The sequence below is a fragment of the Phocoena phocoena genome, chromosome 13 (genome assembly GCF_963924675.1).
Source record: "Phocoena phocoena chromosome 13, mPhoPho1.1, whole genome shotgun sequence".
Taxonomy (NCBI): Eukaryota; Metazoa; Chordata; class Mammalia; order Artiodactyla; family Phocoenidae; genus Phocoena; species Phocoena phocoena.
In genome coordinates this window covers 16,320,144-16,345,096 of record NC_089231.1, presented here as the reverse complement: position 1 = coordinate 16,345,096, position 24,953 = coordinate 16,320,144, and the positions used below count along the sequence as shown (strand labels likewise).

Genomic DNA, 24,953 nt, shown 5'->3' with positions numbered 1-24,953 from the left:
TGCCTAGAGCCCGTGCTCCACAACAAGAGAAGCCACTGCAATGACAAGCCCGCGCACCGCAACGAAGCGTAGCCCCTGCTCACCGCAACTAGAGAAAGCCCCCGAGCAGCAATGAAGACCCAACGCAGCCAAAAATAAAAAATATAAAGTAATAAATAAATTAAAAGAAAATCATTCAACTTCAGTGAGACATTAGTGAAAATAAATTTGTAATTAAAAAAACATATTTGTGTATAGTATGTATAGTATTTTATAGAAGTTTCATTTTTAAGGCTTTCCTTCTGATTATAAGAGCAATACATACTAATTACTGAAAATTACATCCCCATCACTAAAAGTTTTTAATATTTTGAGTTCAAAATTTTCAAATCTCCCGCTACCCAAAGATAACCACCATTTTTGTGTATTCCTTCTACTCTTCTGTTTTCCGTTTGTGCATGCTTACACATACAGTTTTCTTTTCTGGTTTTTTGTTTGTTTGTCTGTTTGTTTTTTACTTAACATAGGCCTCTCATTAAGAATTCTTTAGGAAAGCCTACATACTAATCTGTTACATGAATGTGTTATACTTTATGTAGCCAGTGTTCTACTGCTAGATATTTAGATTGCTTATATATTTTTGCTTTTATAAACAATGATGTGATACACATTCTTGTAAATAAATCTTTGGGCACATCACTCTTGTCTAAGGATAGGATGTTAAAAGTGGTATTGGTGAGTCAGAAGTTACAAATATTTTAAGGTTTTGAAATATACTGCCAAACAAAACTCTATCAGTTGTATTGTGCTATGTTTCCACCAGTAGTTGTAAGCCCGCCCATCTTACTGAGAGAGTAATTACTCTTGGCACTGAACACTATCACTGACAATGTTTTTGCCATCTTAGAAGCACAATTTCTTTGATTGCTAATGAAGTTAAATAGTGTTTTATAAGTTCTTTGGACCTTCTTCTTTCATGAATTGTCTGTCTTTTCAATTTCGGGGGTCAACTTTGCTATTTGAGTATTTTCCTTTTGCACATATAAAAGCCCTCCATATATAATTTCCTGCAAATAGGCTCTACCTTCCAATTTGTGGCTTTGATACATAGAAGTTATGAATTTGTGAAGTTCTGATATATAGAAGCTATGAATTTTTATTTAATAAAAACTACACAGGAAGAAGGAAAAGGGATTTGTTTTTTAAAGGGTACAGAGTTTCAGTTTTGCAAGATGAAAACATTCTGGAGACCTGTTTGACAACAGTGTGAATATACTTACCATTAGCACATTGCACACTTAAAAATGATGAACGTGAGGAATTTTATGGGGTTTTTTGGACCACAAATTTTAAAAAGCTATCTCTTTCTTGTGGTTTCTTCCTTCGCTTATTAAGCCCCATCCCTATTTGTACTTATCCACTATCCCATACTGCCCCAAGGCAGAGTAGAGATGAGAGTTCACATCGAGCCCTTCTCCCTCTTTGTCATGTTATTTGGTCTGTGCTAATGTACCGAATCAGCTTGTGCCTTTTCCCTTAGACTCCCAGACATCTAGGATTCTCAGTTTCCTTGCTGCTTTAGGGGCTTCCACCCTTTACAACTAAGAGAGTGATATACGTATAGGTATAATAGTTAGGATTTTGGTTTGAAAACTAGATTTTTTTCCCCCCATTAAAAACAGAATGAAATGGGAGTTAGGACTTTCAGCCATGACTGAATGAGGAGGCTAGAAAATCTTCTCCCCAGAAAGCAAATATAAAGATAGACAATATAGTGCTTCCCTGGTGGCGCAGTGGTTGAGAGTCTGCCTGCCGATGCAGGGGACACAGGTTCGTGCCCCGTTCCGGGAAGATCCCACATGCCGCGGAGCGGCTGGGCCCATGAGCCATGGCCGCTGAGCCTGCGCGTCTGGAGCCTGTGCTCCGCAACGGGAGAGGCCACAACAGTGAGAGGCACGCGTACCACAAAAAAAAAAGATAGACAATATAGACAACCATTTTAATGCTCTGGAAATCAACCAAAGGCATACAACAACAGGAGAAGCATTTATGGTTGAGAAACATCTCAACTTTGGCTACTAACAGTGAGTCTCTATGACATTCTTGGCTAGAGCTGCTCTCACTCCCCCACCCAGCTCCAGTGTCACAGAGGTCCTGCCAGGGCAGGCTGTGAGCACTGCCATGTTTATTGGCATGGTTGAAGGGGGCTCACTGTATCTGGAGCAGTGGACAACACCTGTGCCCAGCAGTGTTATCAATGGAAGTAACTCTTGGCAGCAGATGAGGGGAGAAGGCCAACAGCTCTAGCAGCATGATGGGCTTGAGGTTGGGGTAGGCATCTGTCTGGCTGGGGCTGCGTTCATCTGCAGTGGAGACCAGGAGGGACCCAGCTCTCCATCCACACATTCCCAGCATGCACAGAGGAGACATGAAAGGGTCCAGCAGAAACTAAACATTAGGGCAGACTCAAACATGGCTGAAACTTAAATGCATTCCCCTACCCACAGATACACTGGCAGAGGATGGAAGTTTTACTGGCTCAAGGTATTTGAAACACAACCTCTGTCCAGTCATTCACTGGCTGCCCACTAGGCCATGCAAACACAAGAGTGACTCCCAGGAAACAAAGCTTAAAAATATTTTTTTAAGAAAACTGAGCAGAAATATGTGTGCCCACATACTCTGGGCATGACAGATTTCACAATTTTATCTCAGGTAAATTACTAAACTAAAAACCAAACCGAACAGCAATAACAACAACAGCCTTGGGGATCGGGGGAAATAACTGGAACTCAGAGCTACCACGATATATTGGGTTGGCCAAAAAGTTCGTTTGAGTTTTTCAGTAAGATAGTACAGAAGAACCCAAACGACACAATTCAAAAATGGAATTAATAATTATATTCACGATAGTGTCAATAAGAATAAAATACTTAGAAATAAACTTAAAAGACATATAATGAAAATTATAAAACATTGAAAAGAGAAATTAAAGAAGATTAAATAAATAGATATTTTATATTTATGGAATGGAAGACTCAGTATTGTCAAGATTGCAATTCTCCCCAAATTGATCTATATATTCAACGCAATGCCTATCAAAATTCCAGTGGTACTTTTGTAGAAATTGATAAGCTGATCCTAAACTTTATATGGAAGTGCAATGGAATTAGAATAGCTAAAACAATTTTGAAAAAGAACAGCAAAGTTGGAGGACTTATACTACCTGATTGTAAAACGTGTTAAAAAGCCACCGTAATCAAGACAGTGCAATGGTGACGCACTATTATATAGATGGACAGTCGCTATATATGTATCAGAATCGAGAGTCCAGAAATAAGCCCAGAAATAATAAAAATCACATTTATGTCAATTGATTTTTGACAAAGGTACCAAGGTAATTCAACAAAAGAAAGGATTGTCTTCTTTTTTTATTTTATTTATTTTATTTTTTTTTAATTTTTTGGCTGCATCGGGTCTTTGTTGCATGCGCAGGCTTTCTCTAGTTGCAGCGAGCGGGGGCCACTCTTTGTTGCGGTGAGCAGGCTTCCCATTACGGTGGCTTCTCTTGTTGCGGAGCAGGGGCTCTAGGCACGCGGGCTCAGTAGTTGTGGCTTGTGGGCTCTCGAGCGCAGGCTCAGTAGTTGTGGCGCACGGGCTTAGTTGCTGTGTGGCATGTGGGATCTTCCCAGACCAGGGCTCGAACCCGTGTCCCCTGCATCGGCAGGCGGATTCTTAACCACTGCACCACCAGGAAGTCCCTTTTTTAAAAAATTTTATTTATTTATTTACTTATTTTTATTTTTGGCTGCGTTGGGTCTTTGTTGCTGTGCGTGGGCTTTCTCTAGTTTTGGCGAGTGGGGGATACTCTTCATTGCGTTGAGCCGGCTTCTCATTGTTGTGGCTTCTCTTGTTGCGGAGCCCTGGCTCTAGGTGCGTGGGCTCAGTAGTTGTGGCTCTCGGGCTCTAGGGTGCAGTCTCAGTAGTTGTGGCACGTGGGCTTAGTTGCTCCGCAGCATGTGGGATCTTCCCCGGCCAGGGATAGAACCCGTGTCCCCTGCATTGGCCAGCAGATTCTTAACCACTGAGCCACCGGGGAAGTCCAGGATTGTCTTTTCAATAAATGATGCTGGGACAATTGGATATCCATATGCAAAAAATCCAAACTTTGAAACTTACCTCATACCATACGCAAAAATTAACTCAAAATGGATCACAGAACTAAATGTAAGTGCTACAATGATAAACTTCTAGAGAAACACATAGGAGAAAATTGTGTCTTTGAGTTATGCAAAGAGTTCTTCTATATGACACCAAAATCATAATGCATAAAAATTAGGAAATTGAGTTTTATCAAAATTAAAAATTCTTCTGCTTCAAAAGACATCATTACACACCGCAGACTGGGACATGATGGAACTTTTGGGGGTGATGAAATGCTCTAAAACTGGATTGTGGTAATGGCTGCACGACTATAAATACATTCAACATTGTTGAATCATACACTAACATTTGGAGCATTTTATTTTATGTAAATTATATTTCAGTAAAGCTTTTCAAAATGTATAATAAAAACAGTTAATGGATCCCTCGCCTATCCTTTAAAAATTTTTTTAATTTGTACTTTATGTACTTTCCAGGTTATTTGAGGTATAATTTGTATATGGTTTGCAAATATTTTCTCCCATCCTGCAGGTTGCCTTTTCACCCTGTTGATTGTTTCCTTTGCTATGCAAAAGCTTTTTAGTTTGACATAATCTCACTTGTGTATTTTTGCTTTTGTTGCCTGTGATTTTGGTGTCATATTCAAGAAATCATTGTCAAGATCAATGTCAAGAAGTTTTTCCCCCATGTTTTCTTCTAGGAGTTTTATGGTTTTAGATGTTACATTCAAATCTTTAGTCCATTTTGAGTTACTTTTTGTGTATGGTGAAAGATAAGTGTACAGTTTCATTCTTTTGCATGTGGTTATCCAGTTTCCAGACACTATTTATTGAAAAGAATATCCTTTCCTCATTGTGTGTTCTTGACACCTACTTGTCAAAAATTAGTTGACACTGTATGCATGGGTTTATTTCTGGGCTCTCTATTCTGTTCTATTGGTCTCTGTTTTTATGCCAGTATGATACTATTTTGATTACTATTGCTTTATAATATAGTTTGAAATCAGGAAGTATAATGCGTCCAGCTTTTTGGTTCTTTCTCAAGATCACTGTGGCCATTCAGGTCTTCTGTGGTTCCATATGAATCTTAGGATTATTTTCTTCTGTTTGTGTAAAGAAGTTTTTGGGATTTTTATAGAGATTGCATTGAAATTGTAAATTGCTTTAGGTAAGTATGGACATCTCAACAATATTAATTCTTCTAATCCATGGATACAGGATATCTTTCCATTTATTTGTGTCTCCTTTAATTTCTTTTATCAGTGTTTTATAGTTCTCATAGTACAAATCTTTCATCCCCTTGGTTAAATTTATTCCTAAGTATTTTATTCTCTTTGATGCTATTGTAAATGGGATTGTTTCTTAATTTCCTTTTCAGATAGTTCATTGTTTGGTGTATAGAAACTCAACTGATCTTTGCATGTTGATTTTGTATGCTGCGAATTCCCTGAATTCATTTATTCTACCAGTTGTTTTGTGGAATCTTTAGGGTTTCCTACACCGTGTCATCTGCAGACAGAGATAATTTTATATTCTCCTTTCCAATTTGGATGCCTTTTAGCTGACCTTCATAGTGACATCAAAAACCATAGGACCTATTTGGTAAACCTGTGACTTTGAACGATTCCTTTGGATTTCAATTCCCATGAGCCCAAGAAGCAGATACCCAGCAGTAAAAGCTCCTGAACGTGGTATTCCTCGTGACACGTATCCAGAGAGCCATAAGTCTAAGACAAGAATGATCACCAGCCACCTCACCTCGTGTGATACTTGCTCATTTGACAGTGTCATCATGCTGCTCTCTTATGCAACCAAACAGCCCAAGAGCCCGTCCTGCAGCACATGTAAAGGTGAAAGGCAAATGTAAACTGTGTGTGCCCTAAGGAGCTCTGCAAAAGTCAGGGGACAGAGCTCCTGAACTCTTGTACCATGCGTTACCCACTGGTCAGGTAGCCTTGCAGACATTGATGCCCAAAATTCTGCATTAATAACATGCATTTTTAAAGCATAGTAAAGCTGATCTTAAATCAGGGTTTTGGGCAAAATATCGTTTCCTGTTCCTACCATTTACTTTTATATTTACACGGTCAATTAAGAGACCAGTTAATTCTACTTAACAGATAAATTCAGCAGGGAAAGTGTACGTTCCTTGTCTGGAGCAAAACTTCACAAAGGAGGTTCCCCCCAACTCACAGCTTTCTGTAGCACAGCTGACCCCCAGTTGCCTTTCTCCCTTTCTTGAACTTCAGAGTCGTGTCCAAGCTTCATGCAGTTAGATCCCTCTCTTGGTGTAAAAGGTTCCCGTGGCTGAGTTCTGGGCTCAGTGTTGCCAGCCCAGCAAACTCCCGTCTTTGCTGCCCCCATGAGAGGGCTCGTGACTACACCCTTGAGAACATGGCCCTTCTTTCTCTTTACATTTCACAGTCCTCTTTCTCATAAGTTGTCCAAACCTGTCTCCCTGAGGACAAAAAGAGAACCTCATTCCAGGTAGGAAGATATCATCCCAACCTGCAGACGTGGCTGCACGTGACAGTAGAACAACCAGTTAGCATCTGCGTGTGTCACACAAGCACTTCCCCACGTTCATTTACTTTATGAGCGTTCACTGGAGTCCATTCGTTTCTCCCCAGCCCCCCGCACCCCCTAGCGATGGGACCACAGCAACTGCCTACTCACCACCCCTTACCGGGTCGACCACCATCACCACCACTTCCCAGCACCACAGCGCCACCTGAGCCTGCCAGCAGAGAGCCACTAGACCACTCTTCTAGGAACCCTGCTGTTCTCCAGATGTCTCCCTTGCTTACAAATCTCCTATGATTCCCCATCATTAACAGAATAAAGCAAAAACCTCTCAGCCTGACGTTCCTGAGTCCTCTCTTGTCCTGTGATGAAACCGACCCAGAAGCAAATTCTGAGGGAAATGTAGGTCTTGTTTCCGAATTATTCCTGCTCTTGTGTAGGGAGCGTGCCAGGCTTGTCTTCAAACACTCGACCTGCCCAGGCTCAACTTTCTTGTCACTTTCAGCCATACCTTCACCTCCGTCGGCTGGTAACACGTGTGGATCAGAGCTTAATCAATGACACAGACTGTCGGTGGCACATGCCATCAGCACTTCAGAGACTTCTGAAAGAGAATATATTTTATACTGGTGTGAACCTGGACCATCTGAGAGCTCCTTCCCAGGACCAGAATATCTTGACCCATAGGTAGAAACGCTTCCCTGAACTCTGCTCCTCCCCTATCGGCCCATCTCTTCACTTTTCCTCAAACACACTCTATTATCATCTCTCCCGTGTAGCTTTGCTGACATCTGTCCTTCCACCTCCTCCCGGCAGCTCCCATCCCAGCCTTCCTCAACCTCCCTTCTCTGGGTATGTCACTCATTTGTTTTGACACTTTGAATTCCCCGAATTCTTAAAGTTCGTGGGGATGGTGGGAGTTTTTCAGTGAATACTGGGCGGGAAGATGTTGTCCTGAATTCCCTTATGGTACCATGTTTGCGGTTTCAATTTTTAAAAATATTACCTAAATCTCTGATACATTTGGAACTTGTTTTGGTGTGATACATGAATTAAGGAAACAATTTTACCATTTGTCTCAACACCCAGTTATTCAAAATCAAATCTCCCCAGTGATTGGAAATGCCATCTTCATTATAATTTAAGTTCTCATCTATTTGGGGTCTCTTTTTTATGGCTCTACATTCTGTTCAACTGATCTGTCTAGCCATGCAATGATGTAAAACCATTTTAGTACTTATGGCTTTTTAAATCTATTTTGATATTTGCTAGAGCTGGTCTTTTTATCATTATTCTTGTTTTTCAAAAACTTCCTGGTTATCACCTGTTTATTTTTCCATATGAACTTTATAATCATCTTGTCTGGTCTCCCTCCACCAAACTCCTGTTGTTGACATTATCAGATCTGAATTTGAAAAATCATTCTGGCTACAGTGTGGAGAACAAGGGTACATGAGGGAAGACCAGTGAGAAATGCTAGTGCACGAGTTCACAAGAGATGTGAAGGTAACCTGGACCAGGAGGGTGACAGTAGAGATGGAGAGAAAGTAGGATCAAGTGATACGGAAAAATTAAAATTGGCAGGACTTGGTGATGAATGTGATTTGACAGTTTAGGAAGAGGTAGGTGGTTTTCGAGTCTTGCCCGGAGCAATCCTGGGATTTAGTCCAGTTCTATAAAGACCCCAATCTGGATCAATCCAAGGATGCACTGTTAGTTTGGGAGTTGCCCTGAAAAGCGGGATGGTCTTGGAAAAAGACCTGGAGCTCTTCTGTAAAGAGATATCATTGGTTCAGACAAGATACCCCAAAGTGAATTGCTTCCCCCAACCCGTATCAGGAATACCAAACCAGTTTCTAGAGCATTTCACAGGCTGTGGGAGTGTACCCATGACCTCAAACCTCATGGCTCTAAATGGCAACAGTGTATTCTGAGACATTCTGTTACATCATATTTGGGGACTGCAGAGCCAACTTGTGGTTAGTGAAGAAAAAGTACAATACTTCAAAAGTTTTCCTTTCTTCATTTCCTCAGAAAGTGAAATTACCATAAGATTCCACTCCTAGGTAGATTACACCCAAGAAGAATTACAAATGGGAACACAAAGAGATCCTTATATAGCAATGTTCATAGCAGCATTATTCACGATAGCCAAAAGGTGGAAACAGCCCAAATGTCCATCATCAGATGAGCAGATAAACAAAATGTTCTATAGCCATACAATGGATGCAGCCTTCTAAAGGAAGGAAATTCTGACACATGCTACAACATGGAGGGACCTAGAAAGCATTATGGTGAAATAAACCAGAAGCAAAAGGACAAATATTGTATGATTCCAGTTATGTCAAGGTACCTAGAAAAGGCAAATTCACAGAAACAGAAAGTAGAATAGAGGTTACCAGGGACTGGAGGAAGGGGGAAATGGGGAGTTATTGTCAAATGGATAGAGCGTCTGTTTGGGATGATGAAAAGGTTCTGGGAATATGTGGTGATGATGGTTGCACAATGCTGAGAACTTAATGCCCCTTAATTGTACAATTAAAATTGGTTAAAAGGGTAAATTTTATGTGTATTTTACCACATTTGGAATGTATAGAAAAAAAACACTATGTTGCCTAACAGAAATTAACATATTATTATAGGTCAGTTATACTTCGAAAACAAACAAACGTGCAAACAAACTCACAGAAGAAGACCTCAGATTTGTGGATGCCAGAGATGGGGAATAGGGGGAGGGGGAACTGGAGGAAAGCAGTCAAAAGACACAAGCTTCCAGTTATAAGATAAAGACGTACTAGGGATGTAATGTACACTATGGTAAATATAATGAGCACTGCTGCGTGTTTTACATGACAGTTGTTAGGAGAGGAAATCCTAAGAGTTCTCATCGCAAGGAAAACAATTTTTTTCTATTTCTTTAATTTCGCGTCTCTGTGAGATGACGGATGTTCACTGAACTTATCGTGATCATCATTTCGTGGTGTATATAAGTCAAATAATTACGCTGTACACCTGAAACTCATACAGTGCCGTATGTCAGTTATATGAACTGGAAGAAAAAATGGTAAATTTTATGTTATGTGTATTTTACCAACTTAAAAAAGGAATATATTTTTTAAAGTTTTCTTTTCTCATGAAAGAATGTGTCATAATAGGGGAACCTCCCCTCACCCCTGAGACAAATTATGATCATGTTATCACAGCTATAAGTCGTATTAGCTCTCTGAGACCTAGGTTTTGCAGAGTAGGCAACATACTCTCTTACCTCAAACAATACAAAATATTTTGGGAAACAAACTATATAGCCTGCATCTCCGGAAATCCCCTCCCAAGTGGCTAACCACAAAGGGAGGAAACATAACAAGGTGAAACCAGAAGTTTACAGTCAAAACGTAGAGTCCATGTTATTTCGTTGTGTACTAGACCAATGCAGTGCAGACGTGCACTCGGGAATGATACGATTGCAGCAGTGAAGCTTTCTCTGCCTTGGTCTTTTCTTTATGCCATCGTTTAGGGATAATCTTGTTCCCAAATGTCTTTTGAGGCAAATAGGTCTAAGGGGTTCGATTAAACAGAAGCTATTTAAAACTCACTTGGGAAATCACCTGAATATTAAGTTAACAGAATTAGGCAGTATCCTTTGAAGAGCTCTGAAGACAGCTACGGATGAAACTGTGTTACTATTGAAAAAGCTGATGTTACAGATAACCGCTGAGCTAGAGACTAGCAAGCTGCCAATGCTACTTCCATGCAAAAAATATATATATTTGTTCCAGAGGACACCCTAAGAGGAATCTATCATAAAATGTAGCAGCATCTAAATGCAAGAACGATCAATCCATTGAGTGAATGGCAACATGTTTTCCAGAAAAAAGAAAGCATAATTGATTAAAATTGTACAAATAAGTGGATGTAAATTATTTATAGTGATAAAATTCTTCGGCAAAATTCTACACAAGCAAATTTTTCTAACCACGTGGTCATTACTATATTAAAGAGTGTGCAAAGGTTCAAGTGTTGGCTCAATGACGGTAAATGAAGGGTAGGAATAAAGGGAAATGCTTCTCGAGAGAGGAAGGTAATAGCCCTTTCAAGTCGTTGCTATATATCATGAAGATATGTGAACTTTGAAATCTACAAGCTTATGGATATCAGTGAGCTTGGGAAGATACCAAGTTAAGGAAGATAAGTGTAACAGGATGGTAAAATGAAATTTTCAGCTGAGGCCCCTGAAATAGACACCACATTCTAAAGAGGTACAAGAATACTCAATGCAGGATTTATAAAGCAGATGGCATAATTTTAAAAATAACCACTACACACAGATTAGAAGGACCAAAATTTGGAACTTCGACAACACCAAGTGTTGGCCAGGCTGTGGGCAACGGGAGCTCTCATTCATTGCTGGTGGGAATGCAGAAGGACACAGACACTGTGGGAAACAGTTTGGGGTTCTTACAAAACTAAACAAACTCTACAATCCAGCCATCACACTCCTTGGTATTTACACAAAGGAGTTGAAAACTTATGTCCACACAAAAATCTGCACACGGATGTTTATAGCAGCTTTATTCACAATTGTCAAAACTTGGAAGCAACCCAGATGTCCTTCAGTAGGTGAATGGGTAAATAAACTGGTACATGCAGACAATGGAATACTATTTAGCACTAAAAAGAAATAAGCCAGCAAGCCATGAAAAGACGTGGAAGAACCTTAAATGCAGACTACTAAGTGAAAGAAACCAGTCTGGAAAGTCTGTATGATTCCAACTACATGACATTCCGGAAAAGAAAAAACTATGAACACAGTAAAAATATCAGTGGTTGTGAGGGATGAGGGTGGAGGGTGTTAATAGGGGGAGCACAGAAGATTTTTTAGGGCAGTGAAAATACTGTGTATTATAATGATGGCTATATGTCATTGTATACTTGTCTAAATCCATAGAATGAATGTATAACACCAAGAGTGAATTTTAAGGTAAACTGTGGACTTTTGGGTAATTATGATGCGACAGTGTAGGTTTGTCAACTGTAAGAAATGTATCATTTTGCTGAGTGATGTTGATAACGGGAAAGGCTATATATGTGTGGGTACCAGGGGTATATGGGAAATCTATGTATCTTCCTCTCAATTTTGTTGTAAACCTAACACTACTGTAAAAAAAAAATTAAGTCTCAAATAATTAGTATGAATTGATTGCTTATCCACTTAGAAAATATTTTTTTAGAAAACCTACTGGGTGTCTTGCTAGTTAAAGCATCTACAGAAAGATGTCGTGAAGCTAGGCACAGTACCTAAAGGGTACGAAATTGGCTTAGGCAATGAAGGGGTTCAGAATATGCCTCTCCAAAAGATACCAAAATATTTTGTATAATGATTATTTTAGGCTGAAGACATTTGAGATTCAACAGATAAACATACACACACACACACACACACACACACATACACACACACACACACACACACACACACACAAAGCCCTCTGGGAGCTTCCCTTATTTGACTAAAAGCAGTAACTTCTGGGAAATAAGGCTGCCATAAATTCCTCTGCAGGGTGGATCTACTCCCAGAAGAAAGAACAAAAATAAAACCTAACCCAATTCCCTTCTCCAGGGGATTGTTATGACCCTGAAGAAGATGGAAAGACTACCCATACCTGTATAGACAAACGTTATCACAAACTTTCTCCTCTCCCATCTAGTTTTCTAAAACCCACTGGCCTTTCTTAAAGAAACCTATTTGTTCTTCCCATAAGAAGCCTTTTCTCTCCCCTCCCCCTCTTCTACGAAATTAGGTATATGATTCTTTAAGGCCAACCAGTTAAGGAGGCATCTACCTCCTTTGATGGTTCCCACAGTGCACATGAAATAAACATTTTCTCCGGCTCATCTGTTGCTTACCAGTGTAATTCGCAGGACCCAGGTACTGAACATAAGAGGGTAGAGGAAAAGGTTTTTTTTTTCCCTCGCCTACAGCAAAAAAGCAAATTTGTTGGCTCAGCCAACTGCAAGTAAAGGAAAGGTGAAAAGTGAGCTGGGCCTCGGCGGCAACCACAACCAGGGATGGAACACTACTTTCTCCACCTCTCATTTCTGCTTCTCTCAGGGTACCGGTCACTTTCTCCCCCTATGGGAAAAGTCCACACAGCCGGTGGGGACATGACCACCAGCCAGCTCAGGCTCATACTTCACAGGTTTGCCACCTGAGAGAGCCTGAGACCCTCTTCATCAAGGTGAAGGTCAGAAATCCCCAGGACTGGCCAAGCTTGGGCAACACGCCTGCCAATCACTGGGTTGAGGAAGCAGACTGGTAAGAAACTGGGGGCTCCCAATGAACCATGTATTGAAAAGCAATATTTCTGAGAAAAGAGTGCCACTCTAGGCAGACAGAACAGTCCTTCCAAACAGCATTGTGAAGACCTCAGAAACACAGGCCACCTACATGGCTCCCTCGGCATCCTGAACCCCCATCTCTTGGGTACCCTGAATCCCTGGATTTCTCCCCTAACACTGGTTTCGCAGGAGTGGGTGGGGAGGGGCAGAATCCTGCCCTGGATCCCAGCCAGTCATCTGGAGCCTTTTTTAGCTTGTCTGTGCTCCGCTCCCAGAGGGCTAGACCCTTCTCCATTCTACGTTGCTTTATTCAGACAACTTGTGGGACAATGTTGGCCAGCGTCTGAGACACCCATGTCTCTACCACATCGCTCCTAAGTTTTACCCCAACTCTGCACTCCCTCGACTCAGTGTTGTTTGTCTTAAAAACCCAGACCCCAAATGAAATTGTGCCGCGCCCCTCTTTGGAATGGATCTCAGATTAGGAGATTATCAATTAATAGTAATAAGAAGGGGCAAAGACCAGCCCTCGTTTCCCCAGCCCCTGCCCACCGCCAGCCCTGTCTTCATCTCCCCCTTCTGCTGAGCCCCACTCTGCGCTGTTACCCGTAAAGGTGTCTCTGCACTTGTACAGACTCTGTGCCACGCCCTGCAAAGCTTTAGGGAGATAAATTTAGACATAAAACAGGAAGTAATTCTCTATGTCACTGGAGAAGTTATTGTCTCAAGATATTTTAAAGCTAGAGTTGGGGGGAGCAGTTCTCAAACTGCTGTGGATTGGAATCACCTGGAGGGCTGGTTCAGCCACATCTTCCTGGGCTCACGCCCAGAGTTTTTTTCAGTAGGTTTTGTGGGGGGGGCCTGAGAATTTGCATTTCCGAAAAGCTGATGCAGTTGGGCCAGGGCCCTCACTTTAACAACTACTACTGTAGAGGCTTAAGAAGAGACAGAAAACCTCTCTACGCCACAGAGCTCTCATCTGAAATTGAAGGTGTTGGCCTAAGTCAACTGAGGTGCTCTTTAGGGCTGACTTTCCATGAATATCGTGTTGAACAGGTGACCACATACATACTTGTTCAAGCTATTCTCATTATCATGAAATAATTATTGATTATCTTTATTATGATGCCATAAAAATTTCCAGGAGCTTCCGTGCTCTGATCTATATACAGCAAAGCCTCAGTAACTTAAATTTGTTAGAGTCACTCAGTGAAAAGCTTAGAGAATATTTTAAATAAATGCCCTTTTACTCATAATTTCAACTAGCCTCCTACAAAAAATGTTTCAAAGAAAAGTTTTCATTGACGTAGCTTTACAGAATAAATGAATGATTAGCATGTAAGGATTAGCAAATAACTAATGTTTAAAGGCCTTAAGTATGATTTAAACTGTTGCTTGGCTAAACATGCACCTTCTCCCCTTTCCCTCAACCAATAAATATTACTTGCATTTTAATTTAATACGGTGTCCATTCTCCTGAAACAGCATTGTTTGTTCTCGACATCTAATTTGAGCAGATAACTAATATGTTACAATTTAAACCTTCAGTCATTTAAATATTGCCCCTCTGCCCCCCAACAAATAATCTTATTTATATGTTAATTTGCTTAACTAGAAGTAGTCCAGGATACTGGAAGAGCTGTGATCACCATCCAGGGCTAGTCTTTGATCACGTGCTCTCCTCTGAGACCTCATGCCCTTCCACTCAGAACCGTAATGTTGAAAGGGGCTTACAAAGCATCTAGTCCATACCCTCAATCTGAGCCACCAAATATGTCCTCAGGGTACCACACCTAGGAAGTCCCAAGCTCCAATGCACAGCCCAAGCTGCCAGAAGTTTTGAATCAATTCTTGGTACATAACACCATGTGCACAGTCAGATCCCTCCATCAGTGACCCCCAAGAAACTGAGAACAGGTCACCCTTGGAAGCACGGAGCAGAGCCAGCACTAGTGTATTTTCACCTTTCCAACTGAGTGTGCTCACCTACAAAGGTTAATACTGTCATTCGACTGGGAAGAGTCATAGGTGTCACATTTTTTAAAAAGTAAAATTATATAAGTATTATCCAGGAAATAATCATGCCTTCACTGCTCAGACTCCTTGCACTCTCTGAGTCTACCATCCCTAATCCTAGAAGTTTACTTCTCTTCATTCATGGCCCATCTCTAGGGCTTTTGATAAAAGTCTCTGGAAAACTTCTAAACTGTACACACCAATATAGAAATCCTAAGGTCCAAAATCTTGCTTTGCCACTCTTTCATGTTTATAAAATTTCTCTCCTCAGCTAGATTACAGGCTTCTAGAAAACACAGGTTCTATTTTATATGTTGTGTCCCTTGTCTGCTGTGTCTGAATGGGCAGCCAGGATCTGGAACCCCAAGTCTCCTTGCCAATGTCTGCTTGTTTCCCAAGGGGCATATATATGGAAGAAGGACATGTTATATGGGGGACACTGCCTGCAATGTGTTCTCATTATAACTGGGTAAGTCATCAGCCAAAATCCTCATGGTGGGACTCCACCTTGATGGAATGGCATAGACTAATGGGGAACCACTACTTTACCTCAAGGCTTAGAGTAGAGCTGGCCTCATCTGCTCTCTCCATACTTCCTGTCTTCCGGGGGCCACCCTGATCTCACGTTGCTTTTCAGCTGCGTGTCTAAATCCACCCCACCCGGTCTAGTTGGCCTTGCTTCCAAGGACTGAGAGCTGGAGTAGGGCGATCACAAACAAGATGGCAGGATGCAACAGGACCTAATAAGCAGACTGAGCCAGTATTTATACAGAAGAACAGAAATACAAATACCAAGGAAGATAAAAGTGATGAAAGATTGGCTGAAGGTAAGTCAGGATCAATCAAGGGATGATGCATGTCCACCATCTAGATGACCCTTTAAAGGTAAACTAGCTCATTTTTCAGGCACCAGCACCATGGTTCCCCCCCTCTTTTTTTGGCTGAACCACACAACATGTGGGATCTTAGTTCCCCCAACCAGGGATTGAACCCGCGCCCCTTGCATTGGAAGCACAAAGTCTTAACCACTGGACTGCCAGGGAAGTCCCAGAGCTATGGTCCCTTGATCGAGATACTCTTAACGGCCCTGGCTCTTTGGAATCCTGGCTGGACATGTCAGTTCTGAGCCCCTCTTGGGGAAGGAGTGGAATAAGTGGGGACTAGGGATGGTGAGGGAGCAGTGCCCATGTTAGAAGCTGGGAGGAGCTGGATGCCAGAAGAATAAAGAGCCTTTCTCCCTTAGGAATGAGCCTAATAGGTAGATCTTCACTCCTTTCTCCTGGACCCTCTACTGGTCTGCTTTGCTTCTCCCACTTTTTTTTTTTTTTTGCGGTACACGGGCCTCTCACTGCCATGGCCTCTCCCGTTGCGGAGCACAGGCTCCGGACGCGCAGGCTCAGCGGCCATGGCTCACGGGCCCAGCCACTCCGCGGCATCTGGGATCTTCCCGGACCGGGGTATGAACCCGTGTCCCCTGCATCGGCAGGCGGACTCTCAACCACTGCACCACCAGGGAAGCCCACTTCTCCCACTTTTAACATTCTGACTGTAAAGGGAAAGAGAATCAAGTGGCCTTGGAGAAGTTGAGCCTCTGACTCTCATCAGTAGTTCCTTTCCCACTATGCCCTTGGTTTCATCATTGACATACAAGGAAGTACTTGCTCTCCAAAGGTGGAATGAAAGGCAGAGATCCTGGGCTCTCCCTAGAGCAGTGGTTCTCACCTTGGTTACATATTAGAATCAGATGGGAAACTAAGAAAAAATTCTCAGTAACCAGGCAGCATTCCCGAGCCAATTAAATAAGAATCTTGGGTGTGAGACTCAGACACCAATGTATCTTAAAACTCCCCAAATGAGTCTAATATATAGTCAAGGCTGAGCACCACCACCCTGGAGATTAAGCATCCCTTCTGAAACCTGGTTGTACCTTAGAATCACTTCAGGGACTTTTAAAACTACTATTAAAAAAAAGAAAGAAAGGGCTTCCCTGGTGGTGCAGTGGTTGAGAGTCCGCCTGCCGATGCAGGGGACACGGGTACGTGCCCCGGTCCGGGAAGATCCCACATGCCGCAGAGCGGCTGGGCGCGTGAGCCATGGCTGCTGAGCCTGCCGTCCGGAGCCCGTGCTCTGCAACGAAAGAGGCCACAACAGTGAGAGGCCCGCGTACCGTAAAAAATAAATAAATAAAAAATAAAATAAATTTAAAAAAATAAAAAAAAGAAAGAAAAACTAAAGACACCCCAGACCAATTAAGATCAGATCTCTGGGGATTGTGAGCCAGGTATCAGTATGTTTTTAAGGTTTCTCAGGTTTTAAGGTTCCTTTGTGTGTATGTGGTAAACCATATACAACATAAAGTTTACCATTTTAACCATTTTTAAATATATAATTCAGTGGCATTAAGTACATTCCCAATGTTGTGCAACCATCACCACTATCCATTTCCAGAACTTTTTCATCATCCCGAACAGAAACTTTGTGTCCATTAAACAATGACTCCTTATTTCCCCTAGCCCCCCAGCCCCACCCTATTCTACTTTCTGTCTCTATGAATTTGCCCATTCTAGGTACCTTATATAAACGGAATCATACAATATTTGTCCTTCTGTTTCTGGTGTATTTCACTAAGCATATGCTTTCCAGGTTGTAGCATGCGTCAGAATTTCCTTCCTTTTTAAGGCTGCATAATATTCCATTGTGTGTATGTAGCACGTTTTGCTTTTCCATTCATCTGTTACTGGACATTTGGGCTGTTTCCACCTTTTGGTTACTGTGAATAATGCCGCTACAAATATTGATGTACAGGCATCTGTTTGAGTTGCTGCTTGCAATTCTTTTGGGTATATTCCAGAAGTGGGATTGCCGGATCATATGATAATTCTATGTTTAACTTTTTGAGGAACTGGGCTACCCTCGTGTGATTCTTATGTGCAGTCAAGGATGAGGAACACTGGCGAGGCCAGCATCCCTGTTACATCCTAAGAGAGTACAGATTGGCGGTTGGTAAATATTATTGGATTAATTTCGTCATAAATTGCATCGTAGCCCAATGCAGTTGTTAGTGTCACAAAGTCAAAAGACTGTTGGAGGCTTCCCTGGTGGCGCAGTGGTTGAGAGTCCGCCTGCCGATACAGGGGACGGGGGTTCGTGCCCCGGTCCGGGAGGATCCCACATGCCGCGGAGCGGCTGGGCCCGTGAGCCATGGCCGCTGAGCTTGCGCGTCCGGAGCCTGTGCTCCGCAACGGGAGAGGCCGCGACAGTGAGAGGCCCGCATACCGAAAAAAAAAAAAAAAAAAAGACTGTTGGGTGGCTTAACGTAGTTAGCACCCTTTTGAAAACCCCAACAAAGTGTCTCACGGCCATGAGAAATATCACGTCAACTGCAGTTCCTGCCTTCAGTTGAAATGTGTCCCCAGTGATTTGCTACTGCTGATCATTTAAGTATCAGAGTTTCTGATCTGCTTTGTAGATAATAAATGATTGGCATTTTAGATAGTAAATTAGACCTGATTCAAGACTTCTCCTATCGTAATGTTGTATCTATCATGATACCTGGTATTATTCCTCAGATACGTTTTCTTGAATAGGAAGGGGAAAGTGGCAATGTATACAGGAGTGTGCTGTACACGGGAATGTCTTCCATCTCATAAAGCGCTGCTAAACTAGCCACTGACAGCCTCATGGGAAATCCCTTGTATGTGAGGAGGTTTTTGTTTTGTTTTTTCTCTTGCTGCTCCACACGGTACTTTCTCCTCCACGTTTTCAGCCTTCCTTCTTGCTGCCAACAGAGTACTCACCACTCCCTTTCTTTGCCATAAGCAGAGATTGGATTTAGTCAACCCTTTGACTAAGGTATCTTGCAACTCCGAGAGATAGAAGTTGTAGAAAACTGATACTAATGCAAATAATTCTTGATTATAAATAGATAACTTCTGTGGGGGGGGGGGTTCAATGGATTTCCCTCCTCCACTGTGGAAGAAGTTGTTTTGCATCTATTAAGCTAATTCATCTCAGCTCCCTGCTGGGCTTACATATTTATCTCACTTTTGGATTTTCCTTTGAAGTGGTCACAACACCTTTCTGGTTCCCTCATTCACTAACGTGTTAAATAAAACCTTTGACTTGTATTCACTGTACATTCGTTGAGAGTCATGATTTTAACTTTCTTTTTGAAAAACCATCTTATCCAAAATCTGAAACACCAAAAACACCAAGTGTTGGCCAGGTTGTGGGCAACAGGAACTCTCATTCATTGATGGTGGGAATGCAGGACACAGACACCGTGGGAAACAGTTTGGGGTTCTTACAAAACTAAGCATACTCTTACCCTATGATCTAGCAATCACCCTCCTCGGTATTTACTCAGAGGAGCTGAAAACGTATGTCCACACAAAACCTACACACAGATCTTTACAGCAGCTTTATTCACAGTTGCCAAAACTTAGACACAACCCAGATGTCCTTCAGTAGGTGAATGGCTAAACAAACTGTGGTACACCCAGACAATAGAATATTATTTAGCACTAAAAAGAAATGAGCTATCAAGCTATGAAAAGACATGGAGGAATCTTAGATGCATATTATGAAGTGAAAGAAGCCAATCTGAAAAGGCTGTATGATTCCACTTATATCACTTTCTGAAAAGGGTCAAAATATGGAGACGGTAAAAAGACCAGTGATTGAAAAGGGTTGGGAGGGAGCAGAGATGAATAGGCAGAGTACAGAGGATTTTTAGGACAGTGAAAATACTCTGTATGATACCTTAATGGTGGATACATATCATTATACATTTGTCTAAACCCACAGAACGTACAACACCAGGATGAACCCTAATGTAAATTATGGACTTAAGGTGATTATTATGTATCCGTATAGGTTCATCAGTTGTAACAAATGTACCACTCTGGTGGTGGATATTGATAATGGGGGAGGCTGTAAGTAGGTGAGAGCAGAGGGTACATGAGATATCTCTGTACCTTCCCCTCAATTTTGCTGTGAACCTAAAACAACTCTAGAAAAAATACAGGCTTAATAAAAACAAAACTAAATGAAAATCATCCCTTAACAGTATTTGGCACAGAGCCTGGCACAAGGTAGGAATCCAATTAATATTTGTGAATGAATGAGACAAGTAAATGTAATCTCTGCCATGGATGATTCATCATGAAGGAAGGGTATGGAATATTAATGCAATGCTTAGCTGTTATTCCCAAGTTGAAATTGAAATGGGAAAATCCCCCCAATCCTTTGAGAGATGGCGGCAAGAAGGGGCAGCAAGGAAAGTGGAGAACCTTGTATCAGAAAGTGGCTTGCGTGGACTCAACACAGAGGCTGAGTTGGAGGTCACAAAGGGTGATGACATTGGAATAAGGTGGGAGACAAGGAATGTCATTTAAGTCACAGGACTCCTGTTTCCTTTCCCTCTGTTGTATACAGATCCCAGGACCTCTGGGTGTTCTCCTGCACTGGGCCTTTGAAAATCTGTCCAGATATAAAATAATGGCATTCTGGCATTTTTGGTTAGAGTACCAACTCTAGTCAAAACACGTAAAGGAAAAAAAAGCTATGGGTCAGATTCCAGATGTGTGTTTTAAAGATGACATCAATGGATTTCTATAGAATGAAACCACAGGCTTCCTGCAAATTGTCTGGATTCACAAAGCCCTATGTCACTTTCAACTAAGGAGGAAGAACTCCCGAGTATATTATCCGTAGACATGCATGAACTTTCAAGGGGCATTTAAAAGTCAGATCTCCACTCTGTTTTTCTCCTATCTTTATAGAAATGTAATGGCTGATATAGAAAAGGTACGTGACTTACTGTTTATTTATTTTTTTATTATTTTAATTTTACTGGAGCATAGTTGATTTACAATGTTGAATTACTGTTTATTATGTTTTTCCAAAATTAACCTGGCAACTTTGAGAGTACTAATAAACTCTGCATCTACTTCTCCCAGACACTTTCTATGTGTACATATAGAAATTATCTCTCATTTAATTCTCGTAACAATCATTTAAAACAGGTACTATCATCTTCTACTCTTTACAGATGTGGAAACTGCAAGTGAGAGGTTAACTTGCCTAAAGTCACACCATTAATGCCTGGCAGCATCAAGATTCAAATTCAGGGCTAACTCTAAAGGTCACATTCTTTCTACTGTACCATTAGCCCCCATAAGAGAAACACAGGAGTGAAATTACATTAAAAGATATTAACATTTGATTGGGAGGAGAAAAAGACCAGTCATAAAACGTAATGTTAGCCCAAGGTAGAGGCTGGAGGGTGACAGGTGAGGTGAATGCATAGGATATAAAATTGCTAGGTGAAAAACAGGGCCCTGACTCCAGTGAAATGAGGGAGGCACTTGTCTTGAGGCAGAGAGGAGAAGCAGGGGAGGGGGTGGGAGGGCTCTGACATCATCATTACCCAGCTGAGCTGTACTGGCTAAGATGCACCTGGTCAAATTGGGAAGGATACTCACAGGGTAATGAATGAGCAGGCGCACAAGCAAAAACTTGTGTATATACACTTAGAAAAGAGTCCCTTGAATCTCAATTTTAACAGACTAGAAGACTACACTAATAAGGACCAGACCAATAAAGACCAGAAGACTTGATTTCCATGCTTGGTACCTGAAGGTAATAGACTAATATCTGTTCACTGACTGAGGACAAAAGCAGAAGTCACCAGAAGCAATTGGAAAAGGTTTACCAAGGTCAAACCGGGTATGAAACAAGCATTTGCACTTGTAAGAATAATGCTGATAAGTTGGCATTTATTATCTACTACTTGCTAAGCAGAGCTAAGTGATTGACATACATCAACTCCTTTAATTCTGGTAACGACTCTATATATACTATATTTTCAGTCCCATTTTAATAGATGAGGCAGAGAATTAAGTAACTTATTCAAAGTCATAAAACTAGAACCCAGCAGATCTTCCTGGATCCAAAGTTTGTGCACTTAGCCATTATACCGCATTCTGAACTTTGAACTTACACTGGATTAAAAAAAATCACTGGATAGTGACTAACTGTGCTAGAATGTGGTGGAGGCTGTGTGGAGCTACCACTCTGAAAAAAGGTAGTGAGAATTTGGGTGTCCAAATTATTGCTACAGAAAATCCTGCTGTCCCGTGTGATGAAAAAGTTAATACCACCAGAAACTGGGCCAGGAAACCTGTCTGGGGGCTACCTGGCTAGTCACACTTTATAAGTTACTTTCTCGCTTTTGTCCCAAACTATCCTCTAGTTTTCAATGGGGCAATGGCCTCGAATATCGCTAAGAGTGGGAGAGTGAGCTCAGGTGCGTCTGCATTTGTTATTTCATCTATTCTGCGTCCTTCCAGGGAAGGGCAACCTCTATAAAGCTGTCTGCTCTGATTTATGAAGATTCTGGATGGCAGTCTGACTCGGAGGAACCCAGGTGATTCCTGCTAAAAACAATCATTTCCAAGATCGAATTAGGTTTAAATACACCATAGCCCAGTTTTGTTGTTATTGTTGAAGTCTAGGCACAGATTTCAGGCAATTTCCATTGAGTATCTGGATCTCTAGCACCACTTCCCTTAGCAATGCCATACACATCTAATCCTAAAACGAGGAAGCCTCCGCTGAGGCTGCCCAACGCGGGTGCTGGTGGCGTCGCCGGGCACACGCAAGCCACTGAGTCAGCAGAGCGCGCCTCCGGAGGAGCGGACCCGCCGGCGATGGAAAGCCACGTGCTCCCCTCCTTGGCGTGAGGCAACCCTCCTCCCACAGCCTCGGGAAGCCCCGACGCCACAGGCTTCCTCGCCATAGTGGTGCCGCCCGACCGTAGTTCCTCCACCGCTTCCTCCTCCAGCTGCCACCATTCGACCCTTCCTGCTCAGCAACGACTCCATCTCCCAACCGGGTTTGAAGCGCGCGCCTCGCCGCGGCCCAGAAGAGGCGGCGCGAAGGGCGGGGGGAGGTGCGCGGCCGCGCGCACGCGCGCAGTGGGCAGCCCCGCCCCCGGAGCCGCTAGCGCGGCCAGCCGGCCCGACTCACCCAGGCAAACCTGGCTCTGCGGGGCGAGAAGCGGAGCTTCCTCCTCCGAGCACGGTGCAGCGCCGTCCAATTAGTCCTTCCGCCCCTGCCTCCGCGGCGCCGCGACGAGCGAGGGGGCGAGCGGAAAGTGCGCGATGCGGCCGGCGGGAGCAGCGGCTGTCGCGGGGTCGCCGGCGCGGGACATGTCGCTGTGCGGGGAGCTGCTGCAGGCCCCGCCGCCCCTGGCCTCGCAGCCGCCGGCGGCCGCGCCCTCGGGGCCGCCGCTCCCCGCAGCTGCCGGCGTGACCCTCAACCGCCTTCCGGAGCCGCTGCTGCGGAGGCTGGGCCGGAGCTTGGACCGAGCGCCCGAGGGCCGGGGATGGAGGAGGCTGGCCGAGGTGGCAGGGAGTCGGGGGCGCCTCCGGCTCAGGTGCGGCACCGGGGCGCGGGGTGGGGTGGGGTGTAAGGGCGGGGCGGGGTCACGTGGGGGCGTACTTGGGCGGGGGGCGCGCGGGGAGAGTGAAGTGGGCGCGGGAGAGGGAGGGCGGACGCGGCGATGGGTGAGGTTGGAAAACAGCTGGGCCACTTGAGATGGTGCAGGGGCCGCTGGGGGTAAGGAGCGCGGGGGGAAGGAGGTGGGAGAACTTCAGTAACCTTCCAGACAGAGAGCCTGAACCCAGGAAAGTCCTGGGAATGCAGAGATTCGAGGTTGGACTCCGGCAGTGCACATCCTTTTCCTACCCTCCTTCCCTTTAGCTGAAAGAGAGAAATCGAGGTTGACCAAGGAGAATATAAAGAAAGCTATCCGGAGACCATTACGTTAGGGCGGTAATTCCAAAAGATTAAAATACACAGACCTAGAAGACCTAAGGGAGGTTAGGAAGGGGACGTGCAGGTAGATAATGAAGGTGAAGGGTTTGAGGTGCAGAAATTCATGAAGGTTTTAATGGAGATGTAGAGGGAGAAGGATAGTGGGAAAGAAAGAAACTAAACTCACCGTCTTCCTCCATCAAACCAACTTGCCAGGTTTTCTTCCTGATTTCACCATGAACATTAAACCATTTTCCTATTACCAGGCTTGGAACTGGGCTTAAGACTCTCAGGACTCCTTTACACTCTTACGAATTAATGAGAACCCCAGAGAGTTTTTGGGTTTTATTTATTTATTTATTTATCTATTTATTTATTTTTGGCTATGTTGGGTCTTCGTTGCTGCACGCGGGCTTTCTCTAGTTGCGGCGAGCTGGGGCTACTCTTCGTTGTGGTGCGTGAGCTTCTCATTGTGGAGCACGGGCTCTAGGCACGCAGGCTTCAGTAGTTGTGGCGTGAGGGCTTCAGTAGTTGTGGCTCACGGGCTCTAGAGCGCAGACTCAGTAGTTGTGGCGCATGGGCTTAGTTGTTCCGCAGCATGTGGGGTCTTCCTGGACCAGGGCTCAAACCTGTGTCCCCTGCATAGGCAGGCGGATTCTTAACCACTGCGCTGCCAGGGAAACCGCCCCCTCCCCCCCCCCCGCCTGCCCGAGAGTTTTTAACGTGGGTTCTATATGTTACATACATACAACATATACTGATATTTACCGTATTAGAAATTAAAATTAACAATTTTTTAATATTTAAAGAGAATAATTCATTACATGTTAACAGAAATAACGTGTTTTTGTGGAAGAACAACCTTTTCCAAAACAAAAGATTTAGTTAGAAAAGTGGCATTGTTTTACATTTTGAAAATCTCTTTAATGTCTTGGCTTAATCCCAGAGAACCGGCATCTTTTATGTCCTTCTGCACTCAGTCTGTTGCACTGTCACAGGTCAGGTAACACTGGATATGCCAATGTCCATTCTTGAGAGAATGAATGAAAAAAATAAATAACATCTTAGTATTATTATGAAAACTCATTTTGACCTTGGGCATCCTGTGAAAAGGGT

At 43.0% G+C, this 24,953-nt stretch overlaps 1 protein-coding gene across 1 annotated transcript in view; it reads left to right on the top strand.

The window, feature by feature from the left end:
- Positions 1-23,182: 23,182 nt before the first annotated feature.
- MALT1 (MALT1 paracaspase) overlaps positions 23,183-24,953 on the top strand; it is a 54,870-nt gene continuing 53,099 nt past the window's right edge. Inside the window, exon 1 of the mRNA XM_065889982.1 lies at positions 23,183-23,457. Coding sequence (XP_065746054.1) covers positions 23,183-23,457 — 275 coding nt within the window. The remainder of the gene's footprint in view (positions 23,458-24,953) is intronic.